This window comes from Octopus sinensis, linkage group LG8 (genome assembly GCF_006345805.1).
Source record: "Octopus sinensis linkage group LG8, ASM634580v1, whole genome shotgun sequence".
Taxonomy (NCBI): Eukaryota; Metazoa; Mollusca; class Cephalopoda; order Octopoda; family Octopodidae; genus Octopus; species Octopus sinensis.
Window position 1 is genome coordinate 103,330,337 of NC_043004.1, and position 17,542 is coordinate 103,347,878.

The 17,542-nt window shown below is 39.1% G+C and overlaps 2 protein-coding genes across 2 annotated transcripts in view; both read left to right on the plus strand.

Annotated features, from left to right (window-relative positions):
- Nucleotides 1–11,914, plus strand: part of LOC115215240 (serine palmitoyltransferase 1) — a 55,774-nt gene extending 43,860 nt beyond the window's left edge. The window contains exons 13-14 of the mRNA XM_029784479.2: nt 6,541–6,614; nt 11,026–11,914. Of these exons, the coding sequence (XP_029640339.1) occupies nt 6,541–6,614; nt 11,026–11,122 (171 nt within the window). The 3' untranslated portion in view covers nt 11,123–11,914. The remainder of the gene's footprint in view (nt 1–6,540; nt 6,615–11,025) is intronic.
- On the plus strand, nt 1,609–3,077 carry LOC115215241 (actin, cytoplasmic-like). The gene has a single exon (XM_029784480.2). It carries the CDS (start codon nt 1,680–1,682, stop codon nt 2,808–2,810), a length of 1,131 nt encoding a protein of 376 aa, XP_029640340.1. The 5' UTR covers nt 1,609–1,679; the 3' UTR covers nt 2,811–3,077.
- Nucleotides 11,915–17,542: the final 5,628 nt, after the last annotated feature.

The window sequence follows — 17,542 nt, forward strand, 5'->3', positions numbered from 1 at the left end:
ATGTATATATATATATATGTGTGTGTGTGTGTGCGTGTGTGTTTGTGTGTCTGTGTTTGTCTCCCTAGCATTGCTTGACAACCGATGCTGGTGTGTTTATGTCCCCGTCACTTAGCGGTTCGGCAAAAGAGACCGATAGAATAAGTACTGGGCTTACAAAGAATAAATCCCGGGGTCGATTTACTCGACTAAAGGTGGTGCTCCAGCATGGCTGCAGTCAAATGACTGAAACAAGTAAAAGAGTAAAAAGAGTAAAGAGAGAGTCAATGAGTGTTAAATTGCCTTAACCACGAACACAATTCAACGCTGGTGACAGGACACGAACCGCCTACCTTTGAGCTGGTTGTTTGATAAGCCAATTGACTCAATATCTGCTTCTATGATGAATAATTTACAAGAACAATATTTTACTGAAAAATTGCAAACTTTTATTCACGAATTCTAAGTTTTTTTCCCCTCGTATTTTTTTTTTTTATTAGAGCCTTACTTTCCTATCTGCAGAATATTTTCATTGACCCATGCAATTCGATATTGGTTCTATTGCTACCCAGTAATTTAGTAGCTTCTGTTGACCGACACCAAATTTTTAGCGTTATTCTAGATTGGAAGAATCTCACTTCATCTACTTTACCAATATTTTGGTAAAGGCATGATCACCACATTCGCACTTTACCTTGAGAACAACTTTCAAAGTTAATACAAGTAATTACTGCATGCTGATAAATATCGCGATATAACGAATGATCCTCTACTCGGTTGCTCAACATACTAGAAATAACAGCCAAATCATCATCAGTTCACACCCAAACGATTTCAGAAAAGACAGACTGCATAATCTTCGTTGTTCTGGACATACAAAACAGTGGGATGACCATCGAACATCTTTGATGATTAGTTTGCTCCACAGGGGGATAAACAGCAAGGTGCCACCCGTTATGAATATTAGCAGAAGATCCAGGCTTTCATAGATTGAAGAATACGTAACGTAGCAGTGGGCTCCTGTAGAATTAAGTCAGTGAAGCAGTTTCGATTTCCAGGCAAAGCTATTTAACAATTTGTGTGGGAATTTTTTTCAAAGACGCATGAACGAAATGACCTCTGTTTCTCATCACTCGTTGATGGACACTACTGGCTAAACAGCATCAAAGAGCCAATACCTACATGATTACAACAATTCAAAAGGAAGTTTAACTGCGTGGATCTTACCACTCTCGGTTGGTCTGCGACGACAATGAATAAAATCCCTTCTGCCTGAACAATTGAAAAAAAAAAGCAGCCTATAAACGATAATTCCTTCACTGTATATGCGTGAATTAAGAACCTTCTTCTGCAACCTCAAATAGATCAGAGCTTTGTGAATGGAAGACGGACACCGTTCTCTGAACTGTATTATAATACTTAACTTGACTTGACTTCGATGCGATCTCGTTTCAGTCGTCTTTGACTAATGAGTGAATTTTTATTTTTGTGATGAAAATTCAATAACAGAAATAATAGAAAATTTTAATGTGTCCAATGAGCTGGCGTTAAGATGTGATCAACCAATCAGCGGTCTATGGTTGTCTATAATAGTTTCTAACAAGCAACTAGATAGTTTTATATATTTTTTCACAAGTGCTGGGCGATTCCAACTCGTGATACAAACACAGACTGCGTTTTAAGTCAGATCAAACATTTTAATGTCTAACGACGATTTTACCGCTTTGATTGTTGACAATGGATCCGGCATTTCCAAAGCTGGATTTGCAGGAGCTAATTCGCCCTGTGTTGTATTTCCCTCCATCGTTGGTAGACCAAGACATCAAAGTACCATGGTCGGTATGGCTCACAAAGATTTCTACGTTGGAAACGAAGCCCAGAATAAAAGAGGCATCCTTTCTTTGAAATACCCCATTGAGCATGGTGTTGTTACCAACTGGGATGATATGGAGAAGATCTGGGAATATACCTTCTACAATGAGCTCCATGTTTCTCCCGAAGAACAACCTATTCTCCTCACAGAATCTCCTCTTAATCCTAAAGTTAACAGAGAAAAGATGACAGAGATCATATTCGAGACCTTCAAAGCTTCTGCAATGTATGTTGCAGTTCAATCTGTGTTGTCTCTGTATGCTTCTGGTCGTACCCTGGGTACTGTTATTGACTCCGGCGATGGAGTCACGCACACGGTTCCCGTCTATGAAGGTTATGGCCTTCCCCATGCGGTGAACCGTTTGAATTTGGCTGGTCATGATCTTACTGATTACCTCGAGAAGATAATTACTGAGCGTGGTTACTTATTCACCACATCTGCCGAGAGAGAAATTGTTCGTGATGTCAAGGAGAAATTATGTTATGTTGCAGCTGACTTCGAAGAGGAGCTGGTTACAGCTGCCACTTCCGCTTCCCATGAAAAGAGCTACGAATTACCTGATGGTCAAATTATCACCATTGGTAATGAAATGTTTAGGTGTCCAGAATCTCTATTTCAACCTTCCTTCTTGGGTATGGAATCTGATGGTATCCATAGGATCACATACGATTCCATTATGAAATGCGATGTTGATATCAGGAAAGATTTGTTCGCCAACATTGTCTTGTCCGGAGGTAGCACTATGTTTCCGGGCATTGCCGAAAGAATGCATAAAGAAATCACTTCCTTTAATCTTGGAACCTCGAAAGTCAAAATTGATGCTCCCCCAGCACGAAAATATTCCGCCTGGATAGGCGGCTCTATTTTAGCTTCCTTCTCTTCTTTCCAGCAAATGTGGATTGAAAAGGAAGAATATATTGATTCCGGACCGTCTATTGTCCACCGCAAATGTTTCTAGGAAGTTTTTCTTTTTAGCCCTTTTGCAACAGCAAAATCGCAGAGTAAAATTTGAAAAGTATGAATTTCATCGATTGCATGCTTTGTTGCCATAGACTCATTAACAAAGCTCCCTCTTTGTGCTTGTGTTTGTGGAATCATTTTATTTTAGAAAAAAAAACTGGTTCATAATTTCGGAAAGCAACTCTAAATGTGCAAGAATAAGTTGGTAACATGGAACATATATCCGGTACGAAGGTTGTATGTCTCTTGAAAACTAGACTAAGTTGTTAAAGATTTGGAAAAATTATTTTTAAATGACTTAATTTGTACTTTACGAAAAAGGACTATAAACGCACAGCAACCAAGATAATGAAAAACCACTTTTAACTGAAAAACCAACTGAAACATTGAATTACCTGAACTCCACTATATTGGTGATTTTTAATTTGGTTTAATTGTAAAACAAAGAATTTGCGCCGTAACGCAAAATTGATTGCAGCGAGGTTTCATGACACCAAGTGAAATGTCACAATTTAATTGTCTTTTTTTTAGTCCGTCTGGCCTTTCAGGTACATTTAGAGTAGCAACTTTTTCAAACATTCCGACTAAGTCTCTGGACGGATAATTCTCCTTTCAAAGTCCAACGAAATTCCAAACGTTTTATAGACAATATTGAACGTGCGATGAGTAGGTTTCAATAACTAAAAGAAAAACATTTAATGCGTAGCTTAAGTCAAATATAGACAGTTTCCCCTCCTCAAAATTTTAATGTGTTTATGCTTTTCAGTTGTACACTTTTGGGTCTGTTATATAAACTTATATAAGGGCAGCAAACTCAAGGATTACCCTTGGAGGTACACATTTAAGCTACGCCACTGTAAATATGTGTGCGTGGCCTCCTTCAATTCTGAGTCCTGCGGTTTTTCTGAGCTTTGGAATTTCCTTCCAGGGCACTCTTCTGACCAAGGTCTTTCTGAAAAAAGGCAAGTCGTTGCCCCAGCATGGAAGAGTTCCCTCCTCATTGAACCGACGAAGTGCAATGGAAAAGCAAGGCCGATAAAGAATGACTCTTGCATCGTCATAAGAGTTGTCTTCAAAACGAAAAGCTACATTATAGCATCCTGTCCAACGTCCTGACAGTGCTTCCAATACATCACCTTGGATAGGTGCATTTTTATCGATCCCTGAAAGACAAAGTTGGCTTCGGTGAGATTTAAAATCGGAGTTTCAAAAGAAATATCGCAAGGCATTATATCTGATGCTCTGACGAGTCAACCAGCAGTCGCCCATGCATACCGGCCTCCCCTCTCCACGCCACCAGTGTTATCGAAGGGAAAGGCAAAGGCCGATACAGCTTGACACCTGTGACGTCGCAACTCATTTCTACAGCTGAGTGAACTGGAGCAACGTGAAATAGAGCTCAAGAACGCAGCCCGGTCCGGATTCGAACTCACAACCTCGCGATCGTAAGCTCGACGCTCTAACCACAGAGCCATGCGCCTTCACTATATATATAGTGTGGAATGATTAACAGTCGACAACTGAGGAGGGGTTAGACTTCTTGTGCTATTTTGTTCCGTACTTGTCTCTCATAATGTGTTTAGATATTATTCACTCGTTGGTGATGTCCTATACTTGATGTATTGTATTTTATCTCTCTCTCTCTCTCTCTCTATCTATATATATATATATATATATATATATATATACACACACACACACACACACCACACACACACACACACACACACACACACAGGTAGCAGTCATGGCTCTCTGGGTAAGAGGCTTATTTGCGACCACTTGATTTCGGTTTCAATCCCACTACGCGGTACATTGGAATGCCTGAGCCGACCAATATCTTGTGATGAATTTGGTGGGCAGAAACTGTATGAAAGTCCATCGTAGGTGTGTGTGCCTTTATATTTGTTCTCCAGGCACTGTTTGGCGTTGATTTACGTCCCCGTAACTTAGCGGTTCAGCAAAAAAACACATAGAATAAGTACCAGACTTTTAAAAAAAAAGTACTGGTTGTTCAACTGTTTCAAGTCCACTGACTGAAACAAGTATATATATATATATATATATATATATATATATACTAGCAGTATCGCCCGGCGTTGCTCAGGTTTGTAAGGGAAATAACTATAAAGCATTTTTAGAGAGTTATAGCCCAAAAATAGCAAAAAATGATGGTAAATTCTTTTTTTAGTTAAAAAAGGTGGAGTTGCGTCCCCTAGACAGTTTGCGATTTGTGTTTCCGATTCTCGACCCCATGTTGAATTTATCGATTAATTTCAATACTGGGGGAACTTTTCAAAATTTTCGCTGCGTTAGTTTTGAATTATGACATTGGGCTATGTGTGTGTCAAGTTTCATCAGAATCGGTTGAAAGCCGTGGTCAGGGTGAGGGTACAAGCAAACAGACACACAGAAACACGCACAGACAAACTGCCGTTTATATAGAGAGAGATAACCACATGACCGGCCAGGCTATCAGATATTATACATCGCTAGTAACAATGCACTTTTGCATTGTTTTATCCTTCAGATAACACCACCTTGGTGGCTAGGCGAATCGAAAGGAGGACTGGAGCAACATGAAATTGAGTGTTTTGCTGAAGAAAACAACGCGCCAGCGAGTCAAATCCGCGATTGTGAGTGCAAAAGCCTAACCACTAGGCCACGCGCATTATATGCGTGTGTGTGTGTGTAGTGTTATACATAGCCACGCCTCAAGAAAGTAAATCAGTTACCGCATACCGAAACGCAGTTTCTTTACGCCGCCGTAATCTAATGGTTCGACAAAAGTGACCAATAGTATAAATACCAGGCTTTAAAAAAGTCCTGGGATCGATTTGTTCGACTAAAAACATTTCCAGGTGGAGCTACGCCATGTCTACCACTTCCGTAACGCGAGCTGATGTAAGTTTTCTCGCTTGTCTAAGACTTCCAGGTGTTTTAACACCAGGCGAATTGATTAGAATATATTCTCTTACGCCTATAAATCGCAGTCTGCCCACGAACTGGCAAAACGCATACTTTGTGTACGTGTGTTCGATATTGTTTATAAAAGATATTGCTAACCAACCACATGGTTCCGGGTTCAGTCCCACTGCGTGGCACCTTGGGCATGTGTCTTCTGCTATAGCCCCGGGCCGACCAATGCCTTGTGAGTGGATTTGGTAGACGAAAACTGAAAGCCCGTCGTATATATATATATATATATATATATATATATATATATATATATATATATATATATATATATATGTGTGTGTGTGTATGTATGTCTGTCTGTGTTTGTCCCCCTAGCATTGCTTGACAACCGATGCTGGTGTGTTTACGTCCCCGTCACTTAGCGGTTCGGCAAAAGAGACCGATAGAATAAGTACTGGGCTTACAAAGAATAAGTCCCGGGGTCGATTTGCTCGACTAAAGGCGGTGCTCCAGCATGGCCGCAGTCAAATGACTGAAACAAGTAAAGAGATCGTCTCAAATAATCGAATGTGTGGAATGTTCAATACACGTTGTAGATTATATGGATTCTCGAGACAATGTTTAACTTGTAACTCGAACTTCGCACGTCAATGATCTGAAGTGGTATTGACAACTGAAGATTGCAGTAGCCTGAATTGAAACTCCAGTCACAAAATAAACATTTATTTTCAATAACTCCTGTCAACTTACTATGTTCCATTAGTAACCATTCATAACATACTCTAAGAATCTATTTTGTTCTTTTGCAGGCTAAGACCGAAGGTGTAGCACTAGTCGTCACGGAATATCTGAATGACATGGAATGGTATCTTCCAGATCCAAGGTGAGATGTAGGATCATAGACTTCATTTGAACAATGTATGACTCGTTTGAATCCTATTCAAAAAGAAACAAATGTGGAGTATCGTTAAGGACTATGAAATATGAAAAAATAAAAAATAAGTTATATATATATATTTTACTACCCACAAGGGGCTAAAACAAGGACAGACAAACGGATTAGGTCGATTGCATCGACTCCAGTGCGTAACTGGTACTTAATTTATCGACCCCGAAAGGATGAAAGGCAAAGTCGACCTCGGCAGGATTTGAACTCAGAACGTAACGGCAGACGAAATACGGCTACGCATTTCGCCCGGCGTGCTAACGTTTCTGCCAGCTCGCTGCCTTAGAATGAATAAAAGTTATATATAAGGATCCAGTGGTAAACAAGCTATGAAAAATTGTTATTCGGAACAATTATTCAATTAGTAACGTTGGAACGAGACGAATTCGGATAAGTTCCTACACCGAGCTGAGACGAAGCTCAAACATTTTTCGTCTCTGGGCGACTTGCAAGCTGTTCTAAGGTACTTTTTTTTATCGACAAAGACCGCTATAAGTTTCCTCGAGGACTAGGGTTTATTGTTTACTCTTTTAAAGTATCATCTTTATATATAATTTAAAACTAAAAACTATGAAGGTCTTTGAAAATAATTAATTTAGTAAATTAAAAGTAATATGTAGCATATACAGATGGGACGTCAGAGATATATTAATGATTTCGAAGGCGGCGAGCTGGCAGAAACGTTAGCACACCGGACGAAATGCTTAGCGGTATTGCGTCTGTCGTTTCGTTCTGAGTTCAAATTACGCCGAGGTCGACTTTGCCTTTCATCCTTTCGGGGTCGATAAATTAAGTTCCAGTTACGCACTGGGGTCGATGTAATCGACTTAATCCGTTTGTCTGTCCTTGTTTGTCCCTTCTGTGTTTGGTCCCTTGTGGGCAATAAAGAAACATATATTAATGATTTCGAGAATTTCACAGCTATGGCTGTGCGGTGAGAAATTGCTTTGCAACCGCGTTGTTTCGGGTTCAGTTTCATTGTGCTGCACCTACAGCTCTTATCTTCTACAGCTCCGGGCCGACCAATTCCTTGTGAGTAAATTTGGTTGAGAGAAACTGTGGAAGCCCGTTCTATTTGTGTTTGTGAAGGCGTGTGGCTTAATGATTAGGGTCTTCTGCTCAGGATCTTATGGTCGTTAGATGCCCGGCGGCATTTTGTGTCCTTGAGCAAGACACTTTATTTCACATTGCCCCAGTCCACTCAGCTGGCAAAACGAGGTAGTACCTGTATTTCACAGTTCCGGCCCTGTCACATTCTGTGCCACGCTGAATCTCCCTGAGTACTGCATTAAAGGTACTCGTGTCTGTGGAATGCTCAACCACTTGCACATTAATTTTAAGAGAGAGATTGTCCAAGTGATCGGATCGAATGAAACCCTTGTCGTTGTAACCGAAGAAGTGCCAGTGTGTGTGTGTGTGTGTGTGTGTGTGTTCGCATAAGCCTTCTCTCCATTTGCTAACCGTGTTACTTTACTATTATCAGTCCAGTAAAAGAGATCAATTGAATAAGTATCAGGTTTGAAAAATAAGTACCGGGCTCTGTTTGTTCGACTAACCCCTTCAGGGCGGAACCACAATGTAGTTGCAGTCCAATGACTGAAACGTGTAAAAGATTAATAAAAGAAATTCCTCTTCGTGTTTAGCTTGTCCAAAACACATTATCTTGTTCATACGCTACTTTATCTACTTTTAAAAACTCACATTAGTAAATTCCTTTATGACTGACAACGAATAAGAATTAATGAGGTTAAGCAGAATGTTTAAGTATGGGATATTTCGTTTAACTAAACTAACTTTTATATTGGTTCCATAATTTGTCACACGGCCAACAGTTTGGGGGAAATCTGTAAATTGGTTAGAACTCAATGCTCAACTAATATTTATTTTATCGACCCCCGAAAGGATGAAAAGTGAAATCGACCTTGGCGGAATTTGAACCCAGAACGTAAAGACGGACGAATGCCACTAAGCCCGGCCTGCTAACGATTAAGCAAGCTCGTCCCCTTAACTAACTTTTCTATTAAAACGAATATTATTTGCAATGATTTACGAGATGCACTCAATGAAGTACACAGACATCAATACAAGTCATGTTTTCTTTATTTCCTATAAAAAGGATACATAGAGGGGACAAACAAGGACAGACAAGGAACATATAAGGGTCAGACACAGTCTTTACAAAAGATTAAAAACGCATGGGTTTATGGATATGTCTGACGGATGATATGAAGTAAAAAATATAGATGTTAATTTATCACTGTTTTTTCAGGTTAGTGAACTAACCCGCCGGTTGATTTCCTTTTTTGGTAATCCTCTCCGTCCCTTTATGCCTGGCCCGACCGTGCAAGTACGACTCCTTGTATTCTCACCTTTCTTACTACTTCCGTCCATCTTTTCCCAAATACTCTTGGCGGCAGACATCAATACAAGTCAGATTAATTCGTCACCACTGTTGTTCAACGCCGTTTTAAGGTCGCTCGGTAGCCTCATGGGTCCACATGCCCGATTCTGATTATCTATGCTTTCCTCAGAGCAATGGTTTTTCAGGGGGGGGGGTGCTGTAATGCTGCAAAGACAGCTCTGCTGCTGCTGTTGTTGTTTAAGAGAAGTTTCTTATTTGACCAAGAAAGGAAATAAAAATTTTCTCTTCACTTTTTAAACCAAACTAAATTCTGGTTTCATTGAAGTGTCTTATCCTTGGTTGCCCTCGACGTTGAGGTCAACGTTGTTGTTGCTTACTCCTAGTTAGGCTCTGATCGAGTAGACCTATGATCAAAGATGTTCCATCCATGGCCAATACTTTAGAGTTATTTCATATCCAGGATGACATTATTCAATGTGTCCGTCTGTTTTAGAAACAGTAGTTTCATGTAAGGGAGAATATGCTGCTATTTCTACTAATGAGAAACATTTGACATGATGGGTCGATATGGTAGAAATAGCAGCTAAATTTCTCTAAAAGTACCGTAAATCCTCGAGTATAATCCGCATTTTTTCCCAAAATTTAAAGGTCAAAATCCCTAGTGCGTATTATGTACGAGGTTAAAAATGAAAAATATTTTCTAAGCAATGTCCGAGTCTCCATTTGCTGTCCGGCAATGTTTATTCAGACACATTTTGTGAAGTCGGGCGCGAAAATATCTTAAGCTAAGCCTGAAAGCAATGAGGTCATAAAAGAAACATCCATAACTTGAAGTAAGCAACATTTATTAAACGTTATTACTGTTATTTCTTTATATTCTGCAAACAAAATGCACAAAAAAGCTACACGTTTGCATTATGTTATGTAGACCTCCTTACTCAAGTTAGAGAAGAGGTGCGTATTATACACAAGGTTTAGGTTTTTCAGAGGTACCCCCCTCTAAAAATCCCCTGCGTATTATATTCAAGGGCGGACTATACTCGAGGGTGGAGGCGCAATGGCCCAGTGGTTTGGGCAGCGGACTCGCGGTCATAGGATCGCGGTTTCGATTCCCAGACCGGGCGTTGTGAGTGTTTATTGAGCTAAAACACCTAAATCTCCACGAGCCTCCGGCAGGGGATGGTGGTGATCCCTGCTGCACTCTTTCACCACAACTTTCTCTCACTCTTACTTCCTGTTTCTGTTGTACCTGTATTTCAAAGGGCCGGCCTTGTCACTCTCTGTGTCTCGCTGAATATCCCCGAGAACTACGTTAAAGGTGCACGTGTCTGTGGAGTGCTCAGCCACTTACACGTTAATTTCACGAGCAGGCTGTTCCGTTGATTCGGATCAACCGGAACCCTCATCGTCGTAACCGACGGAGTGCTTCCATACTCGAGGATTTACGATAACCTTACTGGCTAAAACAAGGATACATTGCATAATATATGTATTCTAAAAACTAAAAATAAAAGTGCTCATGATTAGGACGTGTTTTATCTGCAGACCACCACCTGTAGATCAAGGTTTATCTCAGACCAGACAGTAATATATATTTCGTTTAGAAAATCCTGAGATATCCAAATATTAATTTCGTAGAGAACACAGAAAAAAGAAAAAACAGGATGGAAAATATCTTCATTTTCTCCCCCACCCCCTCTATCTATATCTCTACATGTTCGTTCTCTCTCTCTCTCTCTCTCTCTCTCTCATCTTTTACAGCATCCATCTTTTTCTTCCATGTCTCTCAATTTTGTTTACCTACGTAATTATCTTCTTTCTCCTTGTACGTTTTACATCATGAATCAAAATTTTGATCGTAAATCACTGAATACAAAATAAATCGATTCAATGTTTTTAAATCATTATCCAATGTTTACGTCATAGATAAATGTGTGCGTCATAACTGCTTAAATCAATGTTGTTGTTTTTTTTTCATCTTTACAGTTTACGGATTGCTGTGAACAGAACACATCAGCCAGAAGATATCGACAAAGTGGTTAATGTCTTGCGAGCAGCCACCAAGGAGATTCTATCGCTATAAACACATACACACACAAAAAGAGACATACATATATGCATACATACATGCAAACATATATATATATATACTGTTGATATCATAATGCTATAAACTTTTGAGAGAACGTGAAATAATTTTGTTGGGGAACACTGGAGCTCGAAGCACACAACATAATGCTATAGAAAATAGCATGTAGATATTGGGTTGAAAAACCCTTTTTGATCGAAAAGGTCGAAGGCTGTCCATGCGAAATCGAACCCACATCTCCTGTCGTGTCTATAAAAGGTGTGGGTTCGAATCCCAAGGGCAGCCTTCGACTTTCCTATCCAAAAGGGATTTTCAACCCAATATTTACGTGCTATTATCTATAGCTTTATGTGATGTGCTTCGAGATCCTGTTCTGTTATATACTTTCATATACGTGTGAAAAAGTCTTCTTGGTTATCTTCAAGACGTGGAGACATACCATGATCTCTCACTACTTTATATTTCAGTGCAGGAAATAATGGACATGATAGAACTCGTTGTTGTGGAAACAGAAATTATAAAATGTTTACCATGGAAACAACGCTAGTGACGGACTAATTTTCTCAGTGAACTAGGAGCACATTTCATCATCATTAATTTTAATTTTTACTATGGCAGTGGATGGGCCAAATCAACTGAACGTTGGACGAAATAATTTGTATTTAGTCTCATTACGTTCTGAGTTCAAATCCCACAGAATTTGCCTTTCATCATTCCGAAATCAATAAAATAAAGAACCAGTGCAGTGCTGGCTTCAATTTAATTGACAATATCTTCCCTCCAAAATTTGATTTTTTTTTTTTTTTTTTTCCAATATCAGAATCGTTAGCACACAGGGCAAAATGCTTAGCGCAATTTCATGTCTTTACGTTTTGCGTTCAAATTCCGCCCAGGTCGACTTTGTCTTTCCTGCTTTCGGGGTCGATAACGTAAATACCAGTTGATGCAATCGACTTAACCCCTCTCCCAAAATTGCTGACCTTGTGCCAAAATTTGAAACCAATATTAGAAATCAGTGTACAGAAATTCCCAAGGTCGTCATTGACTGTCATCTTATTGGGGTAACGAGAATTTTTTTTTTTTTTTCAGTTTCTGCGCTTTATATTCTGTGTTCAATTCTTCCTGCGGTCAACTTTACCCTTTGTCTTTCCAAGGTCGATAAAATAAAAATTCTAGTCAAGTCGGAAAAATAAAAAAATTATAGCATGAAACTTATATCAGGCTTGACCCGAGAGTGAAACAGAATTTCTAAACCTTAAAAGAAATTCCACGTTTTTAATAGACAGATTGCTTTTAGAGCGTTCTCATAGATCATCGCACCGATAAATTTCAGATAAACACCGTCCTGATAAGTATGAAAATAGTTTAGCTAAACTTTAGTTATATGTGCAATATAAAATCAACACAAAGCGCAAAGTTAATCTGACAAGAATCCATAGGTACAAGAATTGGAATCGATATGATATGAAAATAACCAACTTACTACATTTGAGACCTTGTGCCTAGGTCAGAAAACAATTTGATTGATCCACCTGATATTGAAAGTCGGTGGTTAGGAGTAAAAAGATGAGCAGGAGAGTGGTTATGAAAATGCTTGAGTTGTAAATGTAATAAACTACTGCGCCGTTTCAAATACGTGAACTGTGTATTCTTTTGAGGGTTGACTTTCGTTTGTTTTAAAATAACTAGGTCTCTATTCGTCACTACACTGCCGGTAAAAAAATTCGTTAATCATGCACGTACCTTCTTATAAAAGTAGGCTGTTATATAGTGAAAGTCTCGTTAGTTACTATGGTAACAACACATTACTTATCTCTCTCTTTCTCAACAACCACCTGTCATAGTAAAAGTATTTTTTTAAAGAGTCTGTTGCCGTGTCTATGTTGAATAACACAGGCGCTAACGCGTGACCAAAACAATAACTATATTGTTATAGAGTGAAAGTTTTAAGCCTGTGTTGCATTGTGTTCACAGACTTGCACTTAAAATTCTCGTGTTTTTAATCAAAACTTGTTAGCTTCTATGCTGGCAACGCTACCTATCTATCTTTCACACACACACACTCACTGTCTATTTAACTGTATTTCTCTCTCAACTTCAACAACTTTCCTCCTCCCCTGCCTCCACATATATTTTGTGACGAGGATCTGCTTCTCTTTTATAATATAAGATTTCCAGTGAAATAGAAGCTGTTCAAGACCAGAAATTATAATTTGCTCGCTCGAAAATATAACCCATCTTCTGTGACATATTCTTGGTTTAAAGGGAGGAACGTGTGGTTAGAAGTCAGTTAATACTATTGTAAAGGATATAATTTCCACAGTAAAAAAAAAATTTTATCACTAGTGCTTACTAAAAGGTTATTTTAATAGATTAAGAATCTCTTTATCTATAAACGAGCTGTCACTAAGGACACTATCAGGTGATGCATTATTGCGTTACAATGACATGTGAATTAAGAATGCACTTTCTTATCAGGTGCATTTCTGAAGAGCACTAAACATGAAACGTTCTTTTGTTAGGTAAGCATGTATAGGTTTTGCATGCTTATCCGACTTAGAATGAGTTACCTAAATGTAACACGAGTACAGTTGACTTATGTGGTGGAAGCACTCCGTCGGTTACGACGACGAGGGTTCCGGTTGATCCGAATCAACGGAACAGCCTGCTCGTGAAATTAACGTGTAAGTGGCTGAGCACTCCACAGACACGTGCACCCTTAATGTAGTTCTCGGGGATATTCAGCGTGACACAGAGAGTGACAAGGCCGGCCCTTTGAAATACAGGTACAACAGAAACAGGGAGTAAGAGTGAGAGAAAGTTGTGGTGAAAGAGTGCAGCAGGGATCACCACCACCCCCTGCCGGAGCCTCGTGGAGCTTTTAGGTGTTTTCGCTCAATAAACACTCACAACGCCCGGTCTGGGAATCGAAACCGCGATCCTATGACCGCGAGTCCGCTGCCCAAACCACTGGGCCATTGCGCCTCCACCTGACTTATGTACAACTGTGCACTAACAATACATTCTAATACTTTAGCTTCACACCTGAAACCCTTTGTAACTTTATACCTGCTTATCATTTTGTCCCAACCAGCAGCTCACAAGAATTTGATTCGAACATTAACCTCCATAGTTATCTCTACCACCCACTGCAGAAATGTCGACAGATACTATAAACATTCTCCGCCTCGTCATGTTAACAAATGAAACAAGTATAATGACTGTACAGTTTATTCATCTATCTGTGTCAAAGTTCATGACAGACATTCTCATTCTCGTGTGGCATGATTATGAAGCAATGCTACATTCAAAATATTGATCTTAGCTCTAATTATTGCTTGTTAGGTAACAACGATATATAATGAAAGGAATCAAATTAAGAGAATGTTTTATTAATATCTTAAATAAAAACATGACCATCACAGTATCTTGTCTTCCTCTGCTAAAGTATAGAACCTTTGTTTTTAGTTAATCAGCAACCAATATTTAATACAATGACTAATCATCGAGAGAGTCTGCCTGGTCACTCGACTGATTAGAAAATATCAACAAAATCTCCCTCAATTCGCCTTACTTAAAGAAAATATATTCAATAATGCCTTCCGAGATAAATTGGGCTTATGAAAAAACGTGAGTTAATAACGGTTATAATACGGTTTATTATAAAGATAGTTGTATCGTGAACGACCTTGGCCTAAAACCAAAAGTTGTTGACCTGAAAGTTTAATCTTTCAAAATGTTGAATGTCTGTCATCTCTCTACTTTTCAACCTTTACATTGTTCAGAAATGTAAAAATTAAAATTATTACAAAAGATTACACTCAATTTATATCAGTTTTGTTGATAAACTCCCCATAATATCAAAAGGTTGAATCAATTATTAAACAACTGGTAGCCTTTGTCTTAGCAATTCACTTCATAATCGTAATTTGTAAAAAAAAAAACAAGTAAAAAGACTGGAAGTGATGTACAGTTGACCGAGATGATAGACATTTCATGCTCAACTTATCTCTCTCTATATAAACGGCAGTTTGTCTGTCTGCGTGTCTGTGTGTCTGTTAGGTTGTACCCTCACCTTGACCACGGCTTTCAACCGATTCTGATGAAACTTGACACACACATAGCCCAATGTCATAATTCAAAACTAACGCAGCGAAAATTTTGAAAAGTTCCCCCAGTTCTAAAAAAAATCGATAAATTCGACATGGGGTCGAGAATCAGAAACACAAACCACAGACTGTCTAGGGGACGCAACTCGACCTTTTTAACTCTCAAAAAAAAAATTTACCATTTTTTCCCCCAATTTTTTTGCTATTTTTTGGCTATAACTCTCTAAAAATGCTTTATAGTTATTTCCCTTACAAACCCGAACAACGCCGGGCGATACTGCTAGTACTTTATATTAATAAAGATCCCCGAAATGTCCTTTTGTGTGGACTCAGCAAACTGGTCTCTTTCAACAGCGCCAAAACGGTCACTACACATATCGGTGAAATACTCTTCTAATATTACACCCTCGCTGCAACCGTTCGGCCTCTTAAATCTCTGATCCTCTCTGACAGTGACCTCATATATATAACTGCTTCTAAAGGCTAGTTTTATTTTCGCAACCAGCTATATACAAATTGACCATTTACAAGGTTCAAATGTGATCGACACATCTAAGACCGAAGTTATTGTTCTATGCACAAGCATCTAATACTTTCTCCAAAACAAAACAAAAAAAAAACGTAATCCAGGTGTGTTGATAAAAGTTCACTTCTTACATAATCATTGGCACAAATAAATATCGTATCCTCTGTCTGTGTTTTCTAACGTTTCTACAACGATAGAAGACATAGATCTGAACTACTAGGCTGTGGTACCACCTCTAGAGGTAGAGGTGGTACTTTAGAGGTGGTACTTTATTATTCAGCCTCTCCTCCTTTCGACATCTTTACATTCTTAATGTGTCCAATCCACAAACCTAACACAAAATTAATTGATCGTATGCATGCTGACTGGCTGACTGATTGATTGATCGATTGGTTAATTGATTGATTGACTAATTGAACATACTGAAGAATTTTTATGTTTGTTTTTAGAAAGATAAATGTACTTATATTATTTAAAAACTCCGAAATATTATCATAAATGTACTTATATCATCATTTAAAACTGCCGAAATGCAAGAAATTAAACAAGAAATAGCTTACAAACTACAGAATTTTCTCAAGAAAGCCAAGAGAAAAAGATGTTTTATGTAACACATTCTACCAGTATACGAAGTTTAAAAGTGTTTAGTTACAAAATAATTATTTTAAAAATCTGCCGGTCAAAGCGAAAAGATCCGAGCATTTTATCATAGATCAGCTCGACTGGAGCTGACTCGGGGATGAACAACAGCAGCTGTGGTGAAACATAGATCTTGCTCGGTAGCAAGAAAATATTTGTATCACCACGCATATAAACTGTCATTTAGTAACTTGGTATTTTGTTACTTAGTGGAGGCGCAATGGCCCAGTGGTTAGGGCAGCGGACTCGCGGTTTCGATTCCCAGACCGGGCGTTGTGAGTGTTTATTGAGCTAAAACACCTAAAGCTCCACGAGCCTCCGGCAGGGATGGTGGTGATCCCTGCTGCACTCTTTCACCACAACTTTCTCTCACTCTTACTTCCTGTTCTGTTGTACCTGTATTTCAAAGGGCCGGCCTTGTCACTCTCTGTGTCACGCTGAATATCCCCGAGAACTACGTTAAGGGTGCACGTGTCTGTGGAGTGCTCAGCCACTTACACGTTAATTTCACGAGCAGGCTGTTCCGTTGATCGGGTCAACCGGAACCCTCATCGTCGTAACCAACAGAGTGCTTCCATACATTTTGTTACTTCCAGGGTGGTGAGCTGGCAGAATCGTTAGCACGCCGGGCGAAATGCGTAGCCGTATTTCGTCTGCCGTTACGTTCTGAGTTCAAATCCAGCCGAGGTCGACTTTGCCTTTCATCCTTTCGGGGTCGATAAATTAAGTACTAGTTATGTATTGGGGTCGATATAATCGACTTAATCAGTTTGTCTGTCTTTGTCCTCTCTGTGTTTAGCCCCTTGTGGGTAGTAAAGAAATAGGTATTTTGTTACTTCCTCTCATCCCCCCCCTCTCTCTCTCTCTGCAACAACCTGCGTGTTAACATATTTTTATATGAGTTAATAGAGAAGCCTGTACTATGCGGTCCCTCAATCTATTAGAAGTAACAATCAAATCTTTCTCAAACCACACCCTTCGGTCTTAAAAAATTACCAAGAAGGTTATATGGAAAAATGTAGCTGTATATATACAAGAAGACGATAGTGTCGTGACTGAATGCCTTTGACCATAGGTCTGTTTGATTAAGGCCAACCTGGATCTGAACTATATGTGTTCGAGGAGAATGAATGCTTTTAT